Genomic DNA, 12,145 nt, shown 5'->3' with positions numbered 1-12,145 from the left:
TCTTCTCGAGAAGTTGGAAGAGAGAACGTGCTACCTTTTGGGAGCTCGTCAGCTCTCTCTGTGGCTTGATGCAGCCTTCCCACTGTCTTCAGGGGAACTGGAGGCTTCCAGCGTTAGTGTGATGGAGCTGGAGAAGCCAAGGCCACACAGCACATGGCCTGGACACTGGGGCCATGCACACCGCTACAAGGTAGTGTGGGCCAGCCTGGGGATGGCTGGACTCTTGGATTAAGCAGAGCAACTGTCTAGGACCCTACATAATGGTCACCCGGGCAACTGCTCTTCCTCATCGGTCATCCCTGTGAGAAACAGGCAAGATCATTTTCTAAACATAAGAACGTGCTAAAACTCAAGGTAACTTGGCACCAATATTGTTTTATTTCAAAAGCCAATTGTGTTATTGAAGAAAAGGCTATGTTCTCTACCCATTTTGGCGATGGTTGAGGACTGTCTGGGGAATTGTCTTGTACATGTATACGCTCCTGGGCCTGGCGTTTTCTGAAACAGACAAGAAAAGTGGAGCGTGATGAGATGGACACCCTAAGTGCCTGTGTCTAACTCCTGGAAGAGCTGAGGCTGACACACTCCCTGAAGGGAGAGAGAAGGGATGTCTTGGGGGTCACCGTGAGACTGGGAGGTGCCAAGACAAGGGCAGGAAAGCCAGTGACTGCTGACACCAGCGGGGGGTGAGGGCACGTTCACTCTCTCCTGAGACCTCAGAGCACAACTTCTCCTAGTGGCACTAGCCCAGGCAGTTCTTGTCACAGAGGACACCATCTTCCTCCCAACTACTAGTCAGGAGTAGTACTCAGGTCTACTGGTCTAGCCCCTAGTCTAGCAGCAAGTGGCTAGAGAGATGGCTTCTGCAATGGCATGTCTAAATCAGAAGCCCAGGCTGCTTCCCATGAGGGGAGGAGGTGTGTCTGAACCCACTTTGTGGGCTCCATGAACTCTCACAGTCAGCCTCTTCTGTGTATGCTTGTGGGTATATGCACGTGTGGGTATGTGCACATGTGTGGGTATGTGCACATGTGTGGGTATGTGCACATGTGTGGGTATGTGCACATGTGTGGGTATGTGCACATGTGTGGGTATGTGCACATGTGTGGGTATGTGCACATGTGTGGGTATGTGCACATGTGTGGGTATGTGCACATGTGTGGGTATGTGCACATGTGTGGGTATGTGCACATGTGTGGGTATGTGCACATGTGTGGGTATGTGCACATGTGTGGGTATGTGCACATGTGGGTATGTGCATGTGTGGGTATGTGCACATGTGTGGGTATATGCACATGTGTGGGTATGTGCACATGTGTGTGGTTCTGAGCCTCCTGATCTGTCCCCTGCAAGAACAGCAAGGGCTCTTAACCTGAGCCATCTCGCTAGCTTGAGTACCTCTCGTTTTTATTTTTGTTTTTGTTTTTAAAGACGAAGTCTCTCTGTGTAGCCCAGCTTGTCCCGGAACTCACTCTGTAGATCAGGCTGGCCTTGAACATAGAGATCTGCCTGCCTCTGCCTCCCAAGTGCTGGATTAAAGGCGTGAGCCATCACCACCCAACCGACCTGAGTACTCATTGTTAAACATCTTGTGTTTTTGTGGAAATTCCTGAACAAAGCGTTTTGTCGGGTAATTGGTCAAAGTCTTACTTTAAAGCAGAAGTGCGTGTTCTTTCCTGAGACCAAGAGTTTAGCTCTTGGTTACTGCTTCCCATGAGGGATACATACACATTCAGTGTAGCGGTTAAGGGCAGGGGTTCTGGCATGGTGGTACATCCTTGTAATCAGAGCACTTAGGAGGAAACAGGAAGATCAAGACCAAACTGTCTTTGTTTTTTAAAAAAGTGAGGAAGAAGGGGTCTCTGGAGTCAGCCCAGCAGTCAGGAGCACTTGCTAGGCACCCATGAGGGCCGGAGTTGAGATCCCAGCACCCACGGACTAAGGCAATCACGACCGTGAGTGTGCTCGTAACTCGCGATGGAGAGACGTCTAGGGTTGGCTGGCTGCCTTCTTAGCTGAAAAATTTACTCAGGGACACTGTGCTTCAAAGGAATGAGGTAGGGAATGCTAGAAATGGGCACCCAATGCAGTCTTCTTACCTACACATGCACAGGTATACCCGTGCATGAACACACACACGCACAGTACACACACACACACACACACACACACACACACGTGCGCACGCGTACATACACATACACACGCACAGAAAGAGGAAGGAGGAAGAGGACAGTCATGATGACAAAGATTTCAGGATCCAGCAGGCCTGGGTTTGAGTCCTAGTGCCAGGACCCAGTATGGTGCCAAGCTACCAATTTGTCCAGTGGTTTTGCCTGGTAGGAGGGCAAATCAGACAGCGCTCCGTCCGGTCACAGCCGTCCGGTCGCAGCCGTCGTGTAGGCTCCGTCGCAGTCCTTACCTGGAGGACACGCCTGCCCTCCCTTGCTGTTCATCCTGTCACCGGGAGACCATGGGTGGAAGCAGCATCACTCTGAGCATGGAACAGAGCAGTCAGCCTGGTAGATGACATCAGCTGCCTACAAAAGCTGCTTTTAAAGGCAGGATGTTTGCTTGGCCAAAAGCAGAGGAGCAGCCTGGAAATCTAATCAAGTCCTGGCCACACGTCAAGGGAAGCGGAAGCCTTCATTAGTGCTATTAATGGGGCTGCAATGTGAGTGTGTAGACCTGGCAGGCTAGCCCACAGACAGAGACTGGGGGTGGTGCACACACAAAACCACCCCTCAAAGGCTGGTGACTGTGACTTTGAGAACACCCACTAGGATGCTCCAGCCCTAATTTCACTATTGCCAGGTAACACTAAAATTTTCCTTTAAGAGAAAGCAGCGGGGTTGGGGATTTAGCTCAGAGGTAGAGCGCTTGTCTAGCAAGTGCAAGGCCCTGGGTTCAGTCCCCAGCTCCGAAAAAAAGAAAAAAGAAAGAGAGAGAGAGAGAGAGAGAGAGAGAGAGAGAGAGAGAGAGAGAGAGAGAGAAAGCAGCAACCCCGGACTGGAGCGGACTCTGCCCTTTCTAGTGGTTGCTCAGTTTTCTTGGGGTTTGGTTATCAGGAGGCAAAAGGTGCCTGTGGACCGCTATGGCTGTTGGACTCCTAAGTCCTGAAGCCAAATGTCTCCTCTTGGCTGTCCCCTTAAATTCTAACACCTCATAGCATAATGAACATTCTAGATTCCAAGGGAAACCTCTGGATGGCTAGCAGACTCCTCATCTACTGGGAGAGGAAGAGGTGTCCGCCCACTTTTGTGGAGGTTCCCATGTCACAAGGCTGTCCCCATCTCTCAGATCATCCATTGGCAAAGAGTGACTTGGTCCTCTATATGGATGGAGCTCTTTTCTAAAAGAGTGACTCTGATATGCAGGACACAAAGAGTCACTGACTGCAAGGTACCCAAATCAGAACCAATACCTAGAAACTAAAGCTCTCAGTAACGGAGCCGATGGCTCTCACTCCGGCTCTAGCACTATCCCAGATGTATCACCCAGGACAGGAAAACACGTACTTTGAAGAAGAAAAGAAGATGTTTCTAGGACAAGGCAGCTCTGCAAACAGATGCCTGTAGCCCGCAGACAGGGCCTTTATCCTGGGAAAGAGTGACAAGTAGATCCCTGCCTGCCGGCAGGCCTAGCTGCAAACACTTCCCAAGCATGTGGGCTTTCACCAGGAGGAGAGAGGCTTCCCGGGTAAGAGAGAGAAGGCTGCCCGCTGAGGTGATCAAGGTGTTCTCTTCTGTGGTAATTCCCAGGCTTGGGCTACCTAAGAGCCTCCAGAGTGACCACAGTGGGCCTGCCTTTAAGGCGGAAGGAACTCAATCTACATTGTATGCCATGGCCACAGTCCTCTGGGAAGATTTTTAAAAAGGCCATAATGATCCCCTAAGTCAGTGGTTCACATACATGGACGTGCGCACACACACACACACACACACACACACACACACACACACGCACGCACACACGCAGACACACACAGAGCCTGGCTTCAAATTCACAAAGCTCTGCCTCCTCTGCCTCCCAAGCGCTCAGAGGACCGAAGTCCTGCCCCATCACACCCAGCTCTGAAATGGCAAACTCTGTTTCCCAGGGCGGTCCTAAGTCAGAAGCTCCCAGACACAGGCACTCTGATGTGGTCACCGAGTCAACATACAACCAGAACACTGTGGTGGCATGTGACAGGACCCTCTTCCACCCGCCCTGCCCACCACCACACAGTGTGTCTCTCAGAAATACTTACTGAACCGACAGGCAGGAACCGGGGAACCCTAGATCTAAAACACGAAGTGATAGATCCTGTTCGGGGCAATTTCAAGTTGTAGTCCCCTGGTCCAGGGCCCTCGTGCTGGAAGACATTTTTACCAAGGAAAGGAATTCTTGACTTTCACTAACGTTTGCTGTATCTTAAGCATTATTTGCCTTCTACAAATAAACACATGAGTCACTGATGTAATAGAAACTTTCAGATCTGGGCCTGCAGAGTCCTATGGGTGTAAGCTGGAAGCCTAAGAAAGACAGCCATGCTGCCTGCTGAGCTGCCCAGTAGTCATGAGAGGCAGGAAGGAGGCCCAGTCGCCTGGGGGTGGGGTCTTAGCTGGGGTTTCTGTTGCTGCCATGAAACCCCACAACCAAAGCAACTTGGGGAGGAAAGGGTTTATTTGGCTCTTACTCTCATTATTGAAGGAAGGCAGGGAAGGAACTCAAGCAGGGCAGGAACCTGGAGGCAGGAGCTGATGCAGAGGCCATGGAGGATGCTGCTTACTGGCTTGCTCCCCATGGCTTGCTCAGCCTGCTCTCTTACAGAACCCATTGCCACCCACTATGTGCTGGGCCCTCCCACACTGAGCGCTAATTAAGAATATGGCCTCCAGTAGGATCTGATGGAGGCATTTCCTCAATTGAGGTTCCCTCCTTCCATATAACCCTAGTTTGTGTCAAGTTGACATAAAAGTCGCCAGGACAATAAGCTATTGACACTCAGCCCCAGGGGATGACAGAGTTGCCACCTGGCTGGAATCCCAGAAACCACGGGGAGCTTTTCGTGATGAGCATCCCTTTGCTTGGCCGAGAGGCTTCCCACTCCACCCTCCTGGTGGTAACAGGATGGGCCTTTCCCCTTTGGTCGCTAATAAGTCGCTCTCACCAAGGGGAGCTGTGGGAGTTTCACCAATAAATAAATGAAGATCTGAACTGAGCTCAGAGCAGCTTATACATGGGGAAGGGCACGGGCAGAACCCAGCCTGGCTAGGAAATCGCAGAGCTGCGAGACTCAACGTATGGGGCTCTGTGGGTTTTCCTGGAGTGCTGCCCCTGAAACTTGACTCCCTTGGATCTGATTGGGAATGGCCAATGAGAGTATAGAAATGGTGGGCCTTTAGTAACCCCCTCGACTCCCTGACAGCACCATTGCTCCAGCTAAGAAGATGGGACAGCTGGACCTGCTTGCGGAAGCTCCTCAGGAGCAATGACAAGGACAGCAGTGACCAATGCCTGGAGCCTGCGTGGCAGCAACCACAGCACCCCAAGTCGTTCTGTTGGGTTGCGTCTCCACCCCCAAGCTCACATAGCCAGGCAACTCCCATGGCGCTCCATTGTGCTGGGTGGCACATGCTACCTCACATACATGCTTCAGTCATGCGAATTCTGAATTGCTAGCACCTCAGATTGTGGCTTTACTTGGACACAGGGTCTAATTCACATTGAGGTCTTGTTATTCCAGTGGGCACGGGTCCAGTGTGTCTGGTGCTCCCCATGCTACAAAGGGGACACACACACACACACACACACACACACGCACACCAGAGGGGGAGAGAGAAAACACCATATGAAGACAAAAGGAGAGAAATATTTATAGTACAGGGATGCCAAGACGTTCCAGCAAGCCCCACAACTAGGACAGAAGACAGGCTGAAGGTCTCCTCACACGTAGAAGAAACCAGCGAAGTAACCACTTGACCAAGGACTTCTGAAGTCCCTCTCACTGGGTATAAGAAGCACCCGACTGTGTTCCTCTACTTAAATCTTTCAACCAACGTACCGTGTTCCAGGCAACGAGCTAGAAGCTACCTGGAAATGATCGTTTCCCAGTATCTGGTCTCCTATTTGGGACCACTAGAACAATTTTGGATTGAGCATGTGTGTGCCCAGAATAAAAACTCGATTTCCTGACCTCCTGGACATCTAGGTGCAACCACACGAGTCACATCAGGATGACCAGTTGGAAGTAGCCGAGCTGTGCAGTTTCAGGGACCATCCTCAGAGGGAGGACACGCGGCGTTTCTCCCACCCTCTCTGCCAGCTGGCCTCATGCCCTCTACTGCCATGAAAACAGAAGTCACACTCAGCCGAGTGGCATAAAGGAGGAGTCACTAAAGGGCTTTTAAACAAATGAAAACAAATCCCTACCATCTTTAAGATGCTGCTGCAAAACCACTGCTTCAGCGGAGCAGTGGCGGCCCACACCTGCAACACCAGCAGAAGGCAGAGGCAGGCAGAGATCCGAGTTCAGGGCCAGCCTGGTCAACAGACTGAGTCCCATGATAGCTAAGGTTACACAGGGAAACCCTGTCTTGAAAAAAAAACAAAAACAAAAAACAAACCCAAAACAACAACAACAAACAACAACCACTGCTGTTCCATTAGGAGAACTGAGTCCTGGTTGACAAGAAAAACACATTTTCTTATGGCTTGCATTTTAGTGGGGAACATCAGAAAAAGTACAAAATATTATATATAATGTCCATGTCACCCAAGGGAATGGATGTAGCGAAAGGGCACACTGATTCGGTCCCAGTGTCCCCAAGAAGTCCCTTGGAAAGCTGCATCTGAGCTGGGATGGACAGGAGCAAGAGGAGGCATTTGCAAAGCAAGCCAGTGGAGGACTGGTCCATGCTGGAAGCAGAGCCTGGAGGGACAAGCCTGGAGAGGGTACACTGCTCACCCCAAGCCTGGAGAGGGTACACTGCTCACCCCAAGCCTGGAGAGGGTACACTGCTCACCCCAAGCCTGGAGAGGGTACACTGCTCACCCCAAGCCTGGAGAGGGTACACTGCTCACCCCAAGCCTGGAGAGGGTACACTGCTCACCCCAAGCCTGGAGAGGGTACACTGCTCACCCCAAGCCTGGAGAGGGTACACTGCTCACCCCAAGCCTGGAGAGGGTACACTGCTCACCCCAAGTCTGGAGAGGGTACACTGCTCGCCCTGTCTGGAGAGGGTACACTGCTCGCCCCAAGCCTGGAGAGGGTACACTGCTCACCCCAACTCTTGGGATAACTGCTGCATTTGAAGGTAAATGAAAAATAGTGACTGGCCCACACTGACCTAACTCACGGAAAAGTCCTAACAACTGTGCTCAGCCCAGGTTTTGAAGAAAATATTTGACAAATTTTTGAATTACAAAAGCCCACAGCTGAAAGGCTTTGAATTTTTAAAGAGATCGGACATTTTAAGGAGACTGATCTTTTAGTGTTTGAATTTGTAAAGATGCTGGACTTTTAGAGTTGATCCTGGAATCGAGTGAGAAAGGAAAGGGTTAATGGTGACATGTCACATTGACAAGGAGCTTGTGTGTCAAGGAGTGACTGTCCTGCATAGCTTTGTATAAACTTGACACAAGCTAAAGTCCGCTGAGGGGACACAGCCCCGATTAAGAAAACGCCTCCGAAAACGCCTCCAAGATCAGTAGGGCGGTTTCTCACTCAGCGATGGATGAGTTAGCGCCTCCATTGTGGGCGGGTCCTGGCTTCTATAAAGAGCAGGCTGAGCAGGGCCCGGTGAGCAGTGAGCAATGCCTCCATGGCCTCTGCATCAGCTCCTGCCCCAGGTTCCTGCCCTGCTCAAGGTCCTGCCCTCCATGATTTGATGAAGAACAGTGAGTGAAATAACCCTTTCCTCCCCAACGTGCTTTTGGCCATGGTGCTGTTCACAGCAAAAGCGAATCTAAGAACCTGGTTTCTACATAACCTATCCAGTCTGCAGTGTTTGGTTACAGCTCTAGAAGGCAGACCAACTAACCTTGCATTATTTTACATTATTTGTTTGTTTTTTGCTCAGGCTAATTTGGGATGGGCTCTTGCAACGGGAAGTCCTACTTTTTCTTCATCTTTCCTCTCCGTTTGTAGTCAGACACTGTTATAAGTTTAGTCTGCTCGGGAAACACTCTGCTAGCAGCTGGACAGTAAAACACTGCTGCTCTCAACGCCACTGGAAAGGCCCTGCAGACTGCTTTTACTTTAAGAAAACAGTAGCCAGGGTAGGCATCATACCTTTAAATCCCAGATCTGTGACTGTACTTGAAACATTTTCCAAACTGCGCTATCCCCACCCGCAGCTCATCAGTGAGAGGGCTGAGTAGGGATCTCCCATAACCGCCCTAATTTCCAGGTTCCATCCAAGCAAAAATCAATTTTCTGCTTGATTCCTTCTGACCGTGTTTATTAATTACTCTCTGCTCCCCGTAGAATTTCAAGCTATCAGCTTAGTTTTTAGTTGAACTCATTCCTTAAGTCCAGGAACCGCTGGAAAGATCCAGCTCTCTTTGATACGTCGGATACCACACCCTGATACTCAGGCCCAGGGCAATTCCAAGACAACACAGAGAGAGTCACTTCGTCTGTGCTCCATCCGCCTGACCCTCCCTCCCCTTCTGTATGCTACACAGGGCTGCCAGATGTCAGAAATACAACTGGACATGGTCTTCACATTCAAGAAAGAAAACGTGGTTGTTTGACATCAGTCTACACTAAGAAGGTGCTATCTACCTTCAAAACCTGTGTTTTGAGAAATCATAAGGTGTTAGAAAAGGAATAACCACCTCCCCAAGTCACAGTACCTCAGGAAGCCAGCGAAAGCAATTGTGCTCACAGTTCCCGCTTTTTCATATACATGATCTTGCCCAAATTAATCACAGTTTATATTATTTGCACGTTGCATTTTCTTCCTTTAAAAAAGGTTTATTTCTTTATTTAATGTGTGCATGTGTGCTTGAGTGCACGTGCGCCATGAGTATGTAGGCCTGGAGGGAGCATCGCATCTTCCGGAGCTAGAGTTGACGGATTGTCCTAAGTCGCTACGTGGGTGCTCAGAACCAGACTCTGGTCCTCCGGAAGAGCAGCCAGTGCTCTTAACTGCCAAGCCATCATCATTCATTCATTCATTCATTCATTCATTCATTCAGAGACGGGGTCTTACACAGCTCTCGCTGGCCTAGCACTTGCGATGTAGAACAGGCTAGCTTTGAATTTATAAAGATCCATCTGCCTCTACCACTGAATGCTGGGATAATTGTCTGCAGCCTTTTTTTTTTTTTTTTTTTTTTGCTGGGGACCGAACCCAGGGCCTTTGCGCTTGCTAGGCAAGCGCTCTACCACTGAGCTAAATCCCCAACCCCGTCTGCAGCCTGTTCCATTAGGTCATCAAAATGTGAAGTGCCATTGTATAACGTCCTCAGTGATCACTGTAGTGACTATTAATGGCCCTTTGGGTGGATATGTAAAATTCTTTAAAGATCATTTTCTTTCTTCTGGCAACTAAGCTATTCCCATTATCAACAGTTCCTTGATGATTTGCTCCTTGGTTTTGGTTTTGGTTTTTGTTTAGTTGTGAGATGAGGTCTTTCTTATGTAGCTTAGGCTGTCCTAGGACTTTCAATGGAGCAGTGCTGACCTGAATCTCGATACTCCTCCCTCCAACTCCCCGGAGCTGTGATTGCAAGTGTGGGGCAGCGTGAGCCGTCAGGCCTGGCTCCTCTGAAGATACTTCTACGACTGGCTGGTTCCATGTGTGAGCGGAGGATTCTGGCAATGCAGAACCAGTGGGCTTGCTCTGGTTTGGTGCTAGGAATCAAACCCAAGGCCCCCACATGCAAAGTACTGCCCTGCCATTGAACTCAGGTCTCTCTCGGGTTTCTGTGTATGTTTGTGGGTAGGTGTGAGTACCTGCATTTATGTGGATGTGCACATGCATTTTTCTAGCCCCCCAACCCCCGTGGGCACCAGGCATGTACTGTCCTGTGCTGGGCTGGATTTTTTGTTGTTTCTGCTGTTGTTTGATGGGGTCTCGCTTTGTACCCCTACATGTGACTTGCTATGTGGATTGGAGTGGCCTCAAACTCATTATGTAGTCAAAGAGCAGCTTGTACTTTTGATCAGCCTGCTCATACAGACAGACAGAACGCCAATGCACGTGAAATAGTAAATAAACCTTCTGAGATATTAGTAAAACCATAAAACCACAGCTGTACTACCTTACATTTGTAATTTGAGATTAAAAAATCATTTTCCAATGATATTTCCAAATACCCCTCCTGAGAAACCCCTACACTTTGGGAACAAAATATAATCACTTACCTACTGAACCCCCCCAATATAGAACAAGCAGTCTATGACAGGTATGTGTGTATATACATGTCTCTGTGTATGTGTCTCTCTCTGTGTGTCTGTAATCTGTATGTCTGTGTGTGTCTGTGTGTGTGTGTGCGTGTGTGTGTGTGCGTGTGTGTGTGTGTGTGTGTGTGTGTGTTTGAACACATTAAGTGTGTCTATTACATGAGCACAGTGAAAATGACTTCAGGATGGGAGGACTTTGGTTTTCAAGTTAAAAGTCAATTCGCTTTTTGTTTTCTTTTTAACTTCCTCCCTCCCCCTCCCTCCCCCTCCCTCTTCTTTCCTCTCTCTCCCTCCCCCTCCCTCCCTCTCGCCCTCATTCCTTGCTCTCCCTCTCTCTCTCTCTCTTTCCTTGTTTCCATTCTTTTTCTCTTTGGGGCTCGATATTGAACCCAGGGTCCCAGGCACTCTGGGCAAGTATTCTACTGAACTACATACGAAACCTCATTAATGTTTTTATATTAAGAAAAGAGAAAAAGAAGAAAGTGGACGGTGGGCTGGGGTAGGGGAAGGCAGTCACTGGGAGGTGGAGGGGACATGGGAGGACAAGGTCATTCTGTGCACATGTAAGACTGTCACAATGAATCATGTGTTATTAAAATATGCTAATTCGAACACATTTTAGGGTCTGGAGGGATGGCTCAGGAATTAGGAACACTGGCTTTTTCAGAGGACCTGGGTTCTAATTCCATCACCCATATGGAAGTTCACGACTGTCCGTAACTCCAGTGCTGGGTGATCCCAGGACATTTCCAGCCTCAGGGGTGCTGCACACATGTGGCCTACAATGTTCGGGCAAAACATCCATAAATAGAAAATTAAAAACTGGAAAAAATTAAAACATTTTAAAAACTGTGATATATATATATATATATATATATATATATATATATTCAAAATATCCCATGAATGGCATAGATTACCCACTGTGGGCATTTTGTTATGCCTGATTTTGAATTTAAAATTGTGGGTTCATTTCATTTAAGATTGAAAGCATTTGAATACTGTTACATGTTTCTGAGACACGTGATGTTTGGGGCTTTCTCAACTGTCAACCTGACAGTTCTCAAGGTTGACTTGAAATGTATGTCACAGAAAACAAGAGGATTATAACGGAGAATGGCCGAAGATGGGCAGTAAGGACGGCTAACCTGGAGCAGGGAAAGGAGAAAGAAATTGGAATAAAATATCAAGAAATAAAATTCGTCTAACAATGTTGGAGAAATGGGTTCAAACACTCTGTATAGCGTACTTGTGAATTCATAGTAACACTATAAATAAGTTCACTATTATATATTTAATATAGGCCAGGAGACTATAGTGCAAACCCAGTAGACAAACTCTGCTGAGCTCCTCACCGTCCACGGCGGCAGGAGAAGCAGGTGTGCGCGTCTATTTTATAGCTAACTTTGTTCTGAAGAGGAGAAGATGACCCGGCCAATATCCGTCTGTGCTGGACGCCTGAGACCCACAGGTCAGATTTCTGGTGACCGCAGGTTTCACACACACAGAAGGTGGTGGCTTGCGCTGAGTCAGAGTCAACAGGCTCAGGTGGCACTGTGACCTTTCCATAAACCCAAAGCTCGTTTCAGAGGAACTGGAGTTAAAGGTGTTTGTCACTGGGCATGGAGTGGGGCAAGTCTTTAATCCCAGCACTCAGGACGCAGACGCGGGTGGATTTCTGAGTTTGAGGCCAGCCTGGTCTACATAGCAAGTTCCAGGCCAACTCCGAGACTACATAAGGAGAGCCTG

At 48.8% G+C, this 12,145-nt stretch overlaps 1 protein-coding gene across 1 annotated transcript in view; it reads right to left on the bottom strand.

Annotated features, from left to right (window-relative positions):
• Nucleotides 1-358: 358 nt before the first annotated feature.
• Nucleotides 359-12,145, bottom strand: part of Stpg4 (sperm-tail PG-rich repeat containing 4) — a 34,143-nt gene continuing 22,356 nt past the window's right edge. Inside the window, exons 6-7 of the mRNA XM_032908717.1 lie at nt 4,250-4,354; nt 359-498 (exon numbers count right to left, since the gene is read on the bottom strand). Coding sequence (XP_032764608.1) covers nt 382-498; nt 4,250-4,354 — 222 coding nt within the window. The 3' untranslated portion in view covers nt 359-381. The remainder of the gene's footprint in view (nt 499-4,249; nt 4,355-12,145) is intronic.

This window comes from Rattus rattus, chromosome 7 (genome assembly GCF_011064425.1).
Source record: "Rattus rattus isolate New Zealand chromosome 7, Rrattus_CSIRO_v1, whole genome shotgun sequence".
In the NCBI taxonomy this organism is placed as follows: Eukaryota; Metazoa; Chordata; class Mammalia; order Rodentia; family Muridae; genus Rattus; species Rattus rattus.
Note: the sequence above shows the minus strand (reverse complement) of the source record. Positions and strands in the feature narration are given on the sequence as shown.